General features: G+C 36.9%; 2 protein-coding genes across 4 annotated transcripts; one reads left to right on the top strand and one right to left on the bottom strand.

Annotated features, from left to right (window-relative positions):
* Positions 1-1,346: 1,346 nt before the first annotated feature.
* On the bottom strand, positions 1,347-7,442 carry gramd2b (GRAM domain containing 2B). Of its 3 annotated transcripts, none has more exons than XM_030773164.1 (14): positions 7,270-7,442; positions 6,334-6,453; positions 6,027-6,134; positions 5,389-5,461; positions 5,022-5,125; positions 4,762-4,857; positions 4,476-4,547; positions 4,264-4,326; positions 3,940-4,048; positions 3,298-3,378; positions 3,122-3,209; positions 2,877-2,981; positions 2,625-2,709; positions 1,347-2,244 (listed from the first exon to the last, which is right to left on the bottom strand). In XM_030773164.1, the coding sequence occupies exons 3-14, from the start codon at positions 6,078-6,080 to the stop codon at positions 2,200-2,202; spliced, it is 975 nt and encodes a 324-aa protein (XP_030629024.1). In that variant the 5' UTR covers positions 6,081-6,134; positions 6,334-6,453; positions 7,270-7,442; the 3' UTR covers positions 1,347-2,199. The 3 variants fall into 3 exon arrangements, with proteins under 3 accessions (XP_030629024.1, XP_030629014.1, XP_030629004.1); XM_030773154.1 differs by having other exon boundaries at positions 2,625-2,715; positions 6,027-6,114; XM_030773144.1 differs by having other exon boundaries at positions 6,027-6,114.
* Positions 7,443-8,157: 715 nt separating this feature from the next.
* nudt12 (nudix (nucleoside diphosphate linked moiety X)-type motif 12) lies at positions 8,158-11,166 on the top strand. The gene is made up of 7 exons (XM_030777847.1): positions 8,158-8,208; positions 8,668-8,896; positions 9,096-9,670; positions 9,765-9,932; positions 10,207-10,320; positions 10,416-10,615; positions 10,916-11,166. The coding sequence occupies exons 2-7, from the start codon at positions 8,691-8,693 to the stop codon at positions 11,024-11,026; spliced, it is 1,374 nt and encodes a 457-aa protein (XP_030633707.1). The 5' UTR covers positions 8,158-8,208; positions 8,668-8,690; the 3' UTR covers positions 11,027-11,166.
* The last annotated feature ends 5,798 nt before the right edge of the window (positions 11,167-16,964 follow it).

Here is a 16,964-nt window from a genome sequence, read left to right as displayed (position 1 = left end):
TACAAGGCTTCAACTCGTCTTCATTGAGTGTCAGCAGACACAACTTGCGTAGCTATTACAAGTTGCTTAGAACCCGTGACATCCTGATGGAGACTGATTTGAAGGAGGGCTTATTGCGCGGGGTGTCGCTTCGTCACTCGGTTTCAAGTAAAACCACGTTTTACTTCTTGTGCGTTTTGCTGACGAGCGTAGTGGTTGATAAAATCGCCTGCCCCCACTCTCATTCTTTAAATTCCAAATATACATTGCCGTGAAATGAGAGGAGAAGTCATTTTTAGGTTACAATTTAACTTAATAAAAATATGATATTTGGATACGAATTACGTCAGCAATGTAAACATTTGTCAACAACAACAACAACATCAATAATAATAGTAATACTATACAGTGTTTTACATGCAATTGCATAAAATGAGTAAAAGAACACACTCGGTAACACCTCTTTTTTAAAACACTTGTCCATTTGTATTCAGTATGGGTCTGTGTAAAACAATTGTTTTCTGTATAGAAGGAAGATGACATGCATCCACATTACCATGAAACACAACGCACTCTTTCATTGTCTGCCACTTGGCAGTACAAAACTGAAAAAGATCCTGAAAATGTCAACAGATATTAACAACAATACAAAAAATCTAATCCTTTCTGCAGATAATTTTTGAAAAAGTGTATTATTAACATTTGAGCAGAAAGTTTGTGTTTTGCAGCCTTTTCTGGATACTTTGTTAAATGTCCCTACTTCCTTCCTTACTTGTATCCATAAACTCAGTTCACATTTAAGTTGTCATTTTAGGAATCATTGTCTCAGCTTTCTTCGCACTTCATTTTAGTTTCAGAAATTAAGAAGTAGGTTCTATTTTAAAGCCCAGCAGTACAGAAGTCAGGATGTTTAAAATGCGGCATGAGAGCAGCAGCAAGTGTTTGGCTGACACAAAAGACATTATTGTTTGATTTTGTAGTGTTGTACCAACTGAATGTCTTGTATATTAATTTACAATATATGCACATTACTTTTATTTCTTTTGTTATGGTTAAACATCATCTCACCGGACCACAGAAGCTTTATTGAAGCTGACTAGAAGAGTGGTGTCCCCTAAAAGCAGTACTTGTAAGTCGTAACTAATTGGGTGAACCTCTGTCAGGTTTATTTATTTATGTCAGTAGTATTATGGCGTATAATGACTTTCGATCAGTTGTGTTTTGTTGCAACATGTTTTACATCCCTTGCCAACTCACACCTTATCATAGGTGACTAACAATCAGCCCCAAATGTGACTGTGAGCCAGAAAAGGTTGTGAGCAGAATTAGATCAGATTTATAGTCGAAAAGATCGAAGAGTCAAAGAGTTTCAGTTAAGAACATTTTAATGGAATGTTAAGAGCCATGGAATTCCACAAAGTGTCACATTAAAATATACCCAAGGACTGGCATAAGCTCACTATCAACTTTGATATTTTACATCCATCTATTGATTAGAACTCAATAGCAAACATATACATACATACAAGTTTTAGACATATGTTTGAAGTACATAGAATCCATCTGTAAACAGAATGCAGCTATTTTGAAGCAAAAAAATAAAATAAAATAAAATGCTGTGCATCATAAACATCACAAGCACCATCACTGGCTGTGCAAGCCTTCACACACCCCACCCACCTAGGCAGATATTTTTGGAGAAGTCCAGAACACTAAAGTTCAAACAAACCACATATAGGCGGCATAATAATGTACGTGTGCGTTCCAAATTACATATTCAACTATAAGTACACACTTAAACTCTATAATATAAAGCTTAATCTCTCCATTATCATTTGGATTAGATTTTCTTCTCCTTTAAATACTCTTTAAACAAATAAAAATCCACCAACAATAGACAGTGGACAATAATTCATCTGAAACCCAATTTTAGCAGTTTAGAGGATCACATTAAACACGTAGATCGCTTCAACTTGGACTGTGTAACAAAACAGCACATCAGACCAACAAATTTACTGTGATACAAAAACCAGTTGTTAAAAAGGACAACAAATAATTATTTTCTAGCACCGTTTTTTTTTTTGGATGATATTAAGCATGTTTGCCTATATCTGTACATTTGATTGTGTCAGCTGAGTGTTTCAGCTGTATGCGCAATTGTGGCATCTGATGTGTCATTCCACGTGGTCTGACAACATATGATCATGACTTTACAGTTGATCATAACTGGGTCTCTTCTAATAGCTTCTGTAGGTTTCTCTGGATCTGGAGAATTATAGAATAGAGATTAATCCCAAGCTGTTCAGACATACTGTGTCATGCCTCAGTGTATTTATTGAACAAAGTCATCAGGGACAGTAATATCATTCAGATGGAACTTGTTTTTGGATGGTCCAACACTTCTACAAGAAATCAAACTTTAAAGCCCAAAAGTAACTGGATTTTATAGATAAATTGAAACAATTCAAACAATTCAAACAATTCATATCTTATCTTGAGGCTCATCTTATATCTTATATCATCTTACACAGCCAGAGGGGTTTTTTTGTTGTTGTTGGTGACCACTTGATAAGGTTTGTGTGGTGTCTGTTGTGTATAGTGCCCCTTTAAATGAAATTAGAACATAAAAATATCCATTTACCAACCTTTTCTAGTGTGAGTATGTTCATGGAAAGCACTGTAGAGATCTCTCCATGCTCGTCATCAGAGTATCCATTGAGGTAGTCATCTCTGAAAAGCAATTCCAGGTGGAATGTAGTGATTACATCTCTATTTTAAAAGATGTTATTATATTTTTCTTGTGTAAATAAACAAAAATAGAGAAATAGATTATGTGTACAATGAGGCTGTTGACATGAGTTTTCTTTGAATATGCTTAGACAATATCCTGTCCTTACCCACTGTAAGAAAAGGTTTTCAGAGAGTTTAAAGAAATCAGACGCTCCTCCAAAGATATTATCTTGAAAGCCATATAACAAGACGATAAGACAAGTATGCCAACTCTGTGAGTCCAAAACAAACAAATCAAAATGGCATAAAACCATGAGTCAAACAAATAGAAGATTACAAGATTGTATCATTTGCAAAATAAATAGCACTGACTAAAATCCCTTGTCTATGTTACCAGCAAGAGAAGACTCACAGAAATAAGTAGACAGCCAGAAGTGTATTCAGGGACACTGGTCTCAGAGATTTGATATCACACGTAACCCCTTCTGATACTGAGGGAACTAAAATATGGACAAAAATGTAGTTTTCTGTCATGATTCTTCACAATGATTTTACATATTTACTTTAAGCATATTATTAACATCTTACCTTTATGATGTGAGTCTGTTTGATCAACATGGCTGTTTTGATGGGCAGGGATAGTTCCTTGTTTCACCACATTTCTGAAAGCTGGGAAGTTCGTTCAAGACAGTAAATACATATAGTACATTCTGAGAGAAATAACTGTTGAATTTTCCAACAAATGATTCAAAGCTCATTTTTAATAAATATACCATAATGTTAATGAATCTACATTCTCTGAGGAGACTCGATGTCTCAAAAGTCTCTCATTCTCTGAGTTACCAAGTCTGCTATTATATGGTGTTACCTTGTATCCATCATGCTGGACCATGGTTTGTTTCCTTATTGTGATTCCTAGCTTAGCAACTGATATTCCTGATCACCATGTGCCATCCTGGCTTGTTTTATGGCTTGATGTCAGAAGACATCTTCAGTTAACTCTGCACTTAGAACACGTATCCTACCCCCTTGAATCTAACTGACAGAATTATTAACGATTAGGGCAAGGGGGTTAGATAAATGCAAGGGAGATCAGCTTTGTAACTTTTCACACATCCATTCTAGACACGTTTCACAGGATTGCAGACAGAGCTTGTCGCAGCTTACGTGTTCAATACTGACACTCTACTGTTTTAGCTGTTTTATGAGATCCGGTTGTTCTAAACAAACCTGGGATTTTCTCATAATTTGGGGAATGTGAGTCTGAGCTGCTGCTGTCCTCGATGTTCTGTCTCTGTCTGACCCCTCGATCTGTGTTGAACAGATCTGCAGAGAAACCCTATAAAGAAAAAAAAACACTTTTATGGGAAAAAAAAATCACATAACATGAGAAAAGGGAGAAAACGAGAAAACTCTTTTCAAGGAGCATACATTGCAAAAATGTTACCACTACATTTTCCAGAATGACATGAAAAGATGATTGAAAAACTATAAACACAGATTCCTAACACACTTCAAGAGGGGGACACAAAAAATAACTGGTGGTGAACTTACCAAAGGAAGAGATGTAGGATCCACTCTGAAGTCATGCCCACGCCTGCTTCCAACACTCTTCTCCTGAAATACAGTCAAAACAATTCTTTGAGGTGTACTGAACAGGAACTTCAAACTTTAAGGAATACATATATTTTTATACAACAAGAAAATGTCAATCACAAAATAACAAAAACTCAATAATTTGCGTAGAATGGTAAGAAAGAACTCACATCAAGATGGGGACATACTGACATCAAAAACTTGTATGTGGTGTCCCGAGACAAGAATGATACAAAGAGATGCTGTGAAACCAATAAATAGAGAAAAAAGGAAAGGAAATAAACAACTCATTTCACAACAAGCAACTCATGTCACTTAAATGTGAATCTTCAGATATTCAAGCAAAGTTGTCCTGTTCCATAAGGACGGCAAGAAAATCAAGTTTTAGCATTATAGCATATAACAGTGATTACTGAGGAAATATTATGTATTAAAAATCTAGTTTAAGTTACTTACTCGCTCAGTTTCAGTTTCAATCACTAGTGCATTTGGCACTAAAATAGCAGTCTTTGTTTTCTTTATTGCTGAAATTGAGGAAGTTGGTACCGCAATCTATGAAAATACAGTAGAAAACAGGCATTATACAATGCTCTTTGAATGTTACATTAGAGGGATGGAAAGAGAGAAATTAGGTTAGTTGTGCTCTTAAATCTTTAGTCATTTGTCATTTAATCATCACAGGTTTATGGCTAGATACATAAAATCAATATACACACCTTAGTGTCTTTGCCAAAAACCTTAGAGTGGAAACAGATCCAATTTTCTGTGACAAATAGTCTTCCTTGATATAGAATATCTTTCTGTAAGGCACAAGTGTAACCTAGGAAACAAAATGAGATTGATTGTCAGACGGCTTCCTTGAATTATCAAAATACTCATCTAAGTCTGCTTTACAGTCATGCTGCACAAATATGATTATATTACAAATTATAATTAATATACTCATTGACCAGCCTGTTTCACATGGTAAATAAGATTAAATTAAAATGGGTATATGTGTAAACGTGCATAAGTTTGTTTGGGTTTTTTTGTGTGTGTGTGTGCGGGCATGCGTGCGTGTGTGTGTGTGTGTGTGCTGCTTACTCTGTCTGAGAGGCTCATCCTTACTAATGTCTTTGAAAATTTTCCGATATTGGGCATTTGTAAACCTGGAAAACTGAAATTTAAAAGAAAAAAAATGGTGTAAATGATCTTTCATTCTGTGCGAGGTCCATCTTTATTTTATTATGATATATGTACATTAATAACAAACAGCTTCCATGTACGCTTTTCTGCTGTAACTGAAACTTATCTATCTATCTATCTATCTATCTATCTATCTATCTATCTATCTATCTATCTATCTATCTATATCCATATCTATCTATCTATATCTATATATATATACATATACATACACACACAAATCATAATATATATTATGATTTAACAATATTATGATTTAATACAAAGTATTTGTTGATCCCCCAGTGAGAAATGTTAAATGTTAAACAAATAACATGTGTTATATGATGCACTTTAACACAAGTTTATAGTGCAGTTAACTCTAAGTATACTGCTAGAGTGTTAAAGTGTTAAAGCAAAATACAGCATACACGCATATGCACATACATACATACGCACATATGTACATACATACATACAAAAAGGAGAATGAGCACTTTTTAACAATAACTCCAGTTCCACAGATAAAAAAATTGATCAAAAGTGAATTTTCTTACTTGACCAGATTGGGGTTTCTTCCTCTCAGTCTTTGTTTCACCATCACTCTGCATTTGCAACAGAAGTGACTGGTCTAATGTTTTACTCCTGCAAAAGGAGTGACCCCTCTAAATATAATATTGCATTAATGATGAAACAGAACCATCTGTGTTTAACCAAAATTTTGAGCCTCTTCCATAAATAAAGAACTACGTCATGTAAGCGCTTTATGAGTCAAAAAACAGTAATTTATACCTAAATCAAATCTATTTACACAGTTGAATACTCATAGGTTTATCACAATAATTTAATAGTCAAGAGGCATACCGCACTATGGCTGGTTTACTTCTCCTCATCAAGATTTCTGGTTCACTTTCCACTAATGTTGGTGCATCAGGCTTTACCATTTTGTGTTGTCTCTCCTCTCCTCCATTTTCTGCTTCAGAGCTGAAATATTGGTTTAATTTTAAAATTATTACAACATGAAATTGTCACAGGAGCAGTTTGTCACATGCTTTTAAGGTAAGTACGAAAATTCTCATGAAAGTTCTGCACTACTCCGTCTTCCTGTGATTTTATTCTTTACTGTTCTTGTTTTTTTTTGTTTTTTTTTCTTTTGCAAAGGCTGATACTATTTCCCAGCTTTGCGTGGTTGTGTGATCAACTGCGTAAGCTTCTTGTGTTGACTTTGTCCACTCGCGTGCAAAGCAACCTCTCTCTTTTTCCCCCTTTGATTTGTTTTGTTTACCTATCTGAATTGGGAAATGTAAACAAACGTTGTTGAGAATGCTTACTGAGCACAAAGTTATACAACTGTTCAGGATCGTTTAAGAACATTTTAACAACATATATACTCAGCTACTTTTATGATTTTTTTTTTTTTTATGTCATTGCAAAATGTGTTGGCCTTGAAGTAATTATAAGCATGTTGTCAGGCTGGCATAAGCATGTTGGAAAAACACGGAACAGATGTACCGACGTCAGAGAAAATGTTGTGCTCTCTCTCCCACTGTCTCAGGCAAATCTGTGAGATTTGTCTGACAACAAATTTGACAAATTTGCCACAAAGCACTTTCAACTCGCTTAGGTAAATAGACTTTCTCTGATGCATTCTTTTCATGTTTTTTAGATGTGAGTCACAAAAAGCGTTTGGATAATTACATGCTAAACTCTGCACTGACTGTTTACTTACACTGCTCATTCACTGACATGATTTTAAAATTAAACTGATATCAATGTCAATATGAACTGGGATACTCTTACCGTACAGACACAGAACCAGTCATGGGTGCATGTGGTGTAACAGAACACATTTGTAAAGCTGCTCTGTCCTTATTCTTCTTTAGCTTCAGGAAACACAGTCATTTTGAGGTGAATATTTTTCCATCTGAAAACCAGAGTAAATTTGGTCTAATCAACTGGTGTGGTGATCTGAACCCATCTTTCTACAAGTGATTTTCAACCAATGAGAAGGCATTTACTCTAACCCAGTGGGCTTCTAGTTAATGAGTGATTTGCCTTCAGTGCCCTGGCGTGCTGACATAGTCCTTTTTTGGAGTAGTCTGACCCAAATGTTTTACTGCTCCTGCTAACAAAGCAGAAATGAGTGACATGGTGTACTGAATGGGATAACTGATCAATATGTCATAAACTCATAATGAAATAAGATGAGAATATGACAGACCATTTAAAACACACAAAGTAGAGGAGCTTGTGAGAAACATACATGCAGAGTGTGAGCTAAATTAGAGACTTTTGCATTGCATAATTTGGAGAAGTTTTACTGCGCTAATATTGTGTAATATTGTGTGGTGTTACTGGTAATGACAGTTACAAGGCTTATTACCCCATTTACATGCATGACGACATATAACTTATGTAAGTAAGAACAATTTTGTTAGAAATAGCGACCTAATTTGCTCAATCGCTCCAATTATTCATTTGAATAATAATGATCTATTTGTTTAATCATTTGTTCATTGAGTTTGCGATACCATAAGTTCTCCTTTGTTCTTAAAAGGGTAGGATTCAATAAATAGAAGTTCTTTAGTTTGAACGTTTGGGGGCACCCTTTCAGCAACAACCGATTTTCTGCGAATGAAAAGCCTCCGCCTCTGCGTCATACGTCATCAGCGTACGACTTCAAGACGAGTTACAAAACATGTCAAAATCTAACTGCTGCGCGTCCTCGTTGTAAATCAGGTTTGTGTCACAAATGTTCTATTGATTATGTTTTTACTAATAAGAATTGTCAGTCGTTCCGGGAAAAAATGTAATGACCTCCAGGTGAGCAAAAACCTAGTTTTCCTGGCCATCTCCGTACCTCCAGAGGATGTCAAAATGTCAGTCATTCACATTGTTCACTATGACATTGCAATTCCAATTGGTCTGCAAGAGAAGTTCAACTCTAGTTCCGTTCGGCTTTCTGTTACCGTCTAAAACCTTAGGTTTTGCAGTTACTTTAGCTAGTTGTTGTTCGTACTTGCTTGCCAAGGTTTCATTACCTTAATTGTACCATTAAACTGTATCCAACATACTAAACTAAACTGTAAGAGAACTACAGTACTCCGTCGTTGCTCAGATCGAGATGACTCAGTATTTAATTTGTCTTTAAGCGTTTAACTGTTGTGTTGTGTCTTTTTTTTTGTTTCGTCTTGTAAGAGTGTAGAACAGTCTTAAAGAAGATGTTTAACGCTCATCTTAGTGCCAAAGATGAAATGGTGGAGAAATTCTTGGATTATGCAGCCAAGGGAGACTTGGAGAAAATATCAGCAATGATCTCCCATTCGACCACACTGATCAATGAGAGAGGAGAACAAGGCTGGACTGCTTTAATGTTTGCAGCAAGAAATGGGCACTATGAAGTGGCTAAAATCCTCATTTCAAATGGGTAGGCTAAATATATAGGAGACATATGTGATAATGATGATGATTGTTTTCTTTTTGTGAATCTGTGGATTGTCAATGCTGGACTTTGAAGATGATAAGCTATACTATAAATCATATACTCTAATACAAGATGATTAGATGTCTTATTGCATAGGGTGTCTTCTGCTTCTAAGTCTTTTTTTATTATTTTTTGCCTTAAGGTGTGACAAATCCTTGGTAAACAAGTCGGGTCAAACTGCGTATGATATAGCCAAATTTTGGGGCTACAAGCACATTGCAAAGTTGTTCATAAACGGTGGAGACAGTAATCTTCATAACCTTCTGCCATGCACTGGTGTCGGGGACCAAGAAATCTACTTCAACAGGGAATTTCTCAACAGAATGAGTGAAAAACGAACCAACTCGGAGTGGCTTGCAGCAAAACAGTCCTCACCTGAAACAGTTTTCATTGTATTTTACAACTTGAACCTTCTTGTCACGTCGGGACCAGACAAGGAAACAGCTAGTCAGCCCAATGTGAAACTGTGCAAACTCAATGCTAGCTCTGTAGAAGCATTATTAAAGAAGATTGACACAACAGTTGTTTTCCTTGGGGTGGAGAAAGAGGTTAAAAAATCCTCTTCATCTCCGACGGCAGATGAGGATGGACTCGTTGCCTGGTTTGCTCTTAACACAGATGAAGATCCAACAGAGTGTCTGAAATCCATAGATGCAAACAGCTTCTACATCAAACGTCCAATGCCAGATCTCCTGTTCCTGAATGAGGATGAGGCAGGTGAGAGGCTGATTGTATGGCCTTTATGATTTTCTCAAAGACAAATGGAGTTGCAGGATGCTTCAGTTAAAACCGATTTTTTGGTTTCATACAGGGGTCACTGCACACGCGAGGTCAGTGCTGGCCTGGCATAGTCGCTATAAATTTTGCCCAACTTGTGGGTCTGAGACCAGAGTGGATGAAGGTGGGCACAAGAGGACGTGTTTGAGAGAGGACTGCAAAAGTCTCAAAGGTGTCCACAATACATGTTACCCAAGAGTTGGTAAGGAACATTTAAGTCCCCTCTGTCATGTTCTGGGCTTAAAATTTTAGCATAAACCAGTATAAAGGGTGGAAGCCTGTGACTGGTTTCAAATTCTATCTGTGTCACTATACACCAGTCACAGAATTCTTAGGAGGGTAATTATGTTGTTGTTTTTTTTAATAATCACGGGAAAATACACCCATAGTTATTTAAATGTGTCAGTATCCTCACACAAAAAAAAAAAGAGAGAGAGAGAGAAACCTAGTGTTGTTTTCTCTGTTTTAAAACATAGATCCTGTTGTGATTATGCTGGTCCTTCACCCTGACGGAAATCAGTGTTTATTGGGAAGAAAGAAGATTTTTCCTCCAGGAATGTTCTCATGTCTTGCTGGATTCATTGAGCCAGGTAGCCACCGCTACTTTAAAATAAATGAAATAAATGAGTATGCCTGATTTCCCTGTGTTTTAAAGAACATGTTTTGTACTTGACTCCTGTGGCAGGTGAAACCATAGAAGAGGCAGTAAGGAGAGAGGTGCTGGAGGAGAGCGGAGTTAGAGTTGGCCCTGTCCAGTATGTGTCCTGTCAGCCCTGGCCAATGCCCTCCAGCTTAATGATAGGATGCCACTCCGTAGCCTTATCCACTGACATCAAAGTAGATGAGAATGAAATTGAAGAAGCTCGCTGGTTCACTCGACAGCAGGTGAGAGCCTCATTTTGTGTTTTTCTGTTTTGCTTTCCTGATTTTCCCTTCAACATTTTCATGCTATTGTTTAAACGGTTATCGTTTTGGTTGTGATTAAGTGCTTCAGAAATGTATGCTATGAAGTAATATCTATCATGAAAATACATGGGCTTTAACCAACATTTCACGTCGTTAAATAGAAGAGAGAAGGACTGCGTGTTCTTTGATTTGCATGGCTGTATGTTTTGTAATGTTCCAGGAATAATGTGTTAGCATTAATATTTCCTACTTTTCGCTGTGTCTTGTTTTGGCTCACAGGTAGTAGATGCTCTTTTAAAAGCTAAGCAGGCAGTTTTCACCATGCCCCCGAGACAAGCTGTTGCCCATAACTTGGTCAAACACTGGATTGGTATGAATGCAAACCTCTAAACTTTGAAACAGTTAATCAATTGAACATTCAGAGTTCAATAAGAACACTACATTACAAATATGTTTTATTTGATATATGATGGTGATTATGGTCATGATTGACCTTGAAGCTGAAACAATAATATTTGAAACACGTATTTAATCAAATTGTAAAGAATAATCATGTAAACTTTGCTTTGTATCAAAACTGTCTGTATTTTAGGTAGGATTTGTTTCCAAGTTTGTGAAAGATCTTTGCAGAGTTTTCAGATTCAATCTGTATTTTTAAAATATTTTAAATAGCAGATTAATATTGCTAACGGGACTATATGAATTACTTTACTGCACATCTATGTTTACATTTGGATGTAAAAAATTCAGAGGAAACAATTTGAAATCAGACAGAATCAGATCATTATGCAAGGACTTACATAATATGGTGGTGTGTAACAGCTGTTAAAATAACATGGTCCAGTCTACTGCTTTCTCAAACCTCAGACAGTAGCATGTCTTTTTTAAAGGAACAAACAGAAACATGTAACTTTGTGAAACAGATCATTTTTAAGATTTTGTTCAAGTGGTCTTACCGGGCTATCAGTAATGAACGTGATGCACTTCCTTGAAAATAAAACACATGATTTGTTAATTATGTTCATGCAAATGTGTCTGCTTTATATAGCATATAAGACTGAACTCCCGCCCCCCCCATAAGTTTCTCCCATGCATAGCATCCACTGTAGGTGAGGAGTGACACTAGCATAGCGCAGGCCTTTCCCGTCACGTGTGATGCCATGCCCCCTGTTTCTTCACACCTTAAGTTATATAGTGACATCATGGCAATAACTACCTCAGTACTGATCCACTCCAATTCGCTTACCGCTCTATTACACATGACTGTCAAGTTTGCTGACGTCACAGTGGTTCTGAGCCTTATCTCCAACAACGATGAGACCGCCTACCTGGACGATGTGGAGAAGCTGGTAACCTGGTGCCAGGCGAATTGTCTCTATCTGAATGTCAGCAAAACCAAGGAGCTGGTTGTGGACTTCAGAGGGAAGTAGCAGCGGACTTACCCCCCACTCATGATAGGCAGGACCCAAGTGAGTAGCTTCAGGTATCTTGGAGTACATATGTCTGAAGACCTGACCTGAACTAATCACATTCAAGCTCAGGTTAAAAAAGGCCAGACAACAGATGTATCACCTAAGACTGTTGAGGAAATTCAGTGTCCCCCCACAGTGATTCTGAAAACTTTCTATACCTGGGCCATAGAAAGTATATTGACTCAGTGCATCTCAGTGTTGTGTGCAAACTGCTCCGTCCAGGACCACAAAGCCCTGCAGAGAGTGGTGCGCTTAGCTGAGTGCATTTCTGGGAGAGCCTTCCCCTCTCTGCATGACATCCTCACCAGGCGATGCAGTACCAGAGCTATTAAAATTGCTAAGGACTCAACCCATCCCAGTAACTGTCTGTTAAGCTTGCTGTAATCCGGCAAGCGCTTCCGCAGTCTGATGACTGAGAGGCTCAGGAGGAGCTTCTTCCCCCAGGCCATTAGACTCCTCAATACGGACATGCCCGCCACACTATCATCAACACTACCTCAGGACTTTAATGATGTGGCGGATACTTACTTTCTTGCACACAGTTCTGCCTGCACTCTGTACTTTCTAGTTTTTATTCTAGTTCTTATTCCAAATCTTATTCTAGTACCTATTTTTATTGTGCATTTCTTTTGTATCTTTTTTTATTTATTCTTATCTCTTCTATTTTGCACAGTTCAAGGAGTTGAACCAGGTTTGCATTTCACTACTAGTTGTATACTGTTTATAACTGTGTATGTGACAAAAAAAAATCTCGCACTTGAACACACAGCAGAGAGAGACAGAGTAACTCTGGTCAACAGACCCACCACAGGGAACATGCTCTTTTGTGCCTTTATTGGATGTGCCTTTGGCATCTCACACTATCCAACTTTATTGATGCATCAGTAATAAATTTCACAGAATTCTCTCTTTTCCCCTACTCTGTTTAGATATACAATGTCAGGGGTTTTAAAAGGATTTGGATATTGTACTTGAGTTAAAGATACAGTCATAAAAGAATGACTCGTAAAAGTGCAAGTCAACCATTAAAAAAAGAACTTGAGTTAAAGTCTTAAAATATCAACCTTTTTTAATGTACTCTACTTTCCAAAAGAACAAGATGAAAATTCATCAACTGCAATGAATAAAACATGACCAAAACACAGCTTTCTTAAGATTTGATGAATATTTGAGGGAGTTTCTTTCCTGCAGTAAAAAAAAAGGAATCATTTTGTGCACCAACACAGGTAAATATTTCTTTTGAATAAGACCACTGATGGTCACCTATGCCGGCACTATTGGTGACTAACTCGCTTTCTGCTGGCATTTCTGGTGCCATTTGGAGGTTTGTGGTACCGCTTTGACATTTGACAGCCGATGCACTCACGTGGCGATGACAAGTACAGTACATGCAAAGGGAAGTAGTGTAGCTATGAGCTAGGCATATGAACACACAAGATCTTACACCTGTTTGTGCACATCCACATGTATGAGGCCCTACTGCAGGGCTGCTTAAAATAGCCTACACTGGTGGTGTTCCCACAAGTGTCCAGTCAGCTATCAGATGGTCGAAAGAAAAAAAAAGAAAAAGTATGAAAAAGCAATGACTTCTGACTGACCAAGCAATATGAAACATGCAAAGACGGTTGTCAATAGAAATGCAAGTCAACAGTATATAATTTCCTCACAGATGCATGAGGTGAAAGTTGCTCATATTGTTGAAACTCAGGACATATAAATCTGCCAATATAATACAGAAGTACGCTAACAAAGAACTTTTCCTTTATTACTTATCATCCCTGTCTAAAATGAATGACTGACTGGTTATGTTTTAACCCTTTTCAGCACCCCTTTGACATAAAAAGAATAGTCCTATCTATTTAACTCAGGTGAAACGTGAATTGTTGTACGGTATCCAACAATATTGCAATGATAAACATTCTGTGAACTGTTCTGTAGTTGAAGTATGCCACACACCTAGTGACAGTCCTTAAGACAGAATGACACTGCATATAGTGCCACATCAACCTTTGTACTTTTCACTTACAGATAATAATTACAATTAGTTCTATCTGTATCAAACACTGGAACACTATGAGGGAGTCAGGTTCCCCATTAGAGACATTACTACTCTCTTTCTCAGAACCATGAAAGGTGCTATTCTTTTATAGTTTTAATGAGGTAACTGCTATATACAGAAAACCAAACCCTTAAACTGTATTTAAGAAGTGCTTATTGCCATGGGGCAGTTTTGTACATAATCTACATTACCAGGAAGCGGAGAGAAGTCTAACCTCCTAGTGCAACCAGGAGAGGTGGGAGTGTTTTCAGTGTGTTCAGTTGGCTCTGAAGAATAGGTGTTGGTTGTGCGAGTGGTATTTTCCAGTGGAGGACCAACGTCTTTGTTATCATCCACTATAATTGTGGACACTGTTTCCTCTAGTTGTATGAAAGCCTTTTCAGTCAGTTGTTTAGTCACTGTGAAATCTTCCAGCTTCAGAACTCTCATCATTCCATTTCTCTGTGAAAAAAAGACAATTCTTTATTAGATTACAAAATCAGTTTGTTGGGCATCTGACACGCAGTCACATTTGACCTCTTTGCTAATATGCAAAGAGGTCAAATGATTGGAATCAACCTGAGCTACATCTGAAATTTTCACTAGTGGCTGATTCCTCTTTTTAAAAATAAGATTACGTTAGGATCAATTTCAGTAAACCTAATGCAAAGCTTTTGCTCAAACTCGTTTTAGACATGTTCAAAACATGAAAGATTGATTAATGCAAGAATTCTGACAAATCATCAGTTGTTTTACCGGCTATGAATTGGGACAAACCTTCTACACAGTATTCTAAACCAAGTCTTTCTTTTATAGTAGGCTAAAAGAGTGAGTGAAAGTCAATGAAGGAAATTTTGGTCTGATGATTACCTCACACTGGGGATCCAGAAGCCAGTGTGCAATAAGGCTGTATCTTGGGTTGGCAACAGCTGGGAAAAAATGTTCCTTACAGCTGTTTAAAATTAACATAAGAGAAGCCAGTGCTCACTTTATAGCAGGAAAAAACCTTGCATTGCTTTTAGTACAGTAAAGTAGTTACTGTCATTGACAGAGCATGGTCTTATTTTATTTTTTAATGGTAACAGCAATGCGGTTAAAAAAAAAAAAGGAAAAAAAATATATATAAGTCAACAATAAGACATAAGTGATAACACTTAAAATAATGTTAAGTGGTAAACATTGCATTATTGCAAACCACACTTACACAGTTCGCGACAAAATGGAGAATATTCCAAAAGTGAGTATTAGCAGAGCTACTGGAACAGAAAGCTTCAACATCTCATCGTTTTCTGAAAAAATAAATGCAGTAGACTTTTTGTGGGAAAGGAAATTTCAAGGCTGAAATTCAAATGGTTTGTGTCAGGTAGTTCATTTTAAATGGCTATTAAAACTTGTGCAACTATTTCTAGAGCTACTTACCTAACAAGGGAGTGGCAAAGTCAATATTTGTTATGGTGAAATTACTGACACTTGTTTCCCCAGAAACATAGACAGTGTATTTGGTGTTGGGCTTAAGTTTGTTGAATGAGTAGTGCCATCTCTCTGGGAATATTGGTAATGCTGGAGAAAAAAACAACCACAATATTGAAACTAAGGTCCACAAAAACAAGGTAGTATGTTTTCTCCTGTAAGTAAAATATATTATTATTATTATTATTATTATCATTATTATTATTAATACCACTACTACTACTAATAACAATAACATAAGTTTATTTAGAGCCCAGTATCACTAGGGCTTTACATGTCTATAACAAAGTCAAATCAAAATTATATTATTCATAAGTTCGAGAGAGTTTGCCTCCCTGACTTCTGTAGGTAAACCATTCCAGAGGAACGGAGAGTGATAGGAAAAGGCTCGGTTGCCGGCGAGTAAGTTTCATATATCCTTATATAAATTGATATTTTCAAATTGTTTGAAGTTAACGGGGTTAACATTTTTTGATGTAAGATTAATTTCTCTTTCATTTTGAGATAGCCTACTTGTTAGGCTTGCAACTGGTGACATAATTACAAGCAATGGGTAGATATGGAAGCTCTAAGATGCCATGAATTTACATTTAATTTAGATTCCGTTTTCACGTGATGATGTGTTATTCTTCTTTGCTGTCTGGAGATCTCGAATTAATTATGTCGTTATCTCGAGAAAACAAAGCTTCGTTATTTCATGATGATGACATAATTAAGTCGCTCTGAAGAAGACAAACAAACAAAAAATAACACGTTATCACAAGAAAACGGAATCTAAATTAAATGTATCATGGCATCTTTGGGCTTCCATGGATAGGCTAACCAATTTGCATTGTTTCTGGTTCAATTGGACTTGATGTTAGAGTTTCTATTTCGAGGTCGGAGAACTTTGACATATTACACTCCTCCATGTCGTAAACTCTAGGGGCGAGGCCTCTAAACTGAGAATATTTAGGGGTGTGATATTTAAATGACGATCGTTTTCAGCCGCCACATTTATCCAAGCCCGATCATTTTTTCGCTGTAATTGCTGAGATACAAACTTTTCACGAATCGCACGTGAACTCGTCGTAAGATGATTTCTGCGCTCGGATCTGCGCTGTTTTCTATGTTATATTGATAAATGAAGGCCATTGAAACTGAAAAATATTTCTATTCTTCAGGCGGTACCTTTGTAAGATTTACAACGCACCACCTTCCTGTCTCATCACATTGAAAATAAGAGACCTCAGATAGGATCTTACATTTTGTTTCCTGCCCTCCATATAATGTCAGCCTGTACTGAAGAACACTCGGGCCATCTGTCTTCTTTTGCCATTTCCACTGGACAGTTGCAGAGGTTTTGGTC

This window comes from Chanos chanos, chromosome 1 (genome assembly GCF_902362185.1).
Source record: "Chanos chanos chromosome 1, fChaCha1.1, whole genome shotgun sequence".
Taxonomy (NCBI): domain Eukaryota; kingdom Metazoa; phylum Chordata; class Actinopteri; order Gonorynchiformes; family Chanidae; genus Chanos; species Chanos chanos.
This window is presented reverse-complemented; position numbering and strand designations above follow the sequence as displayed.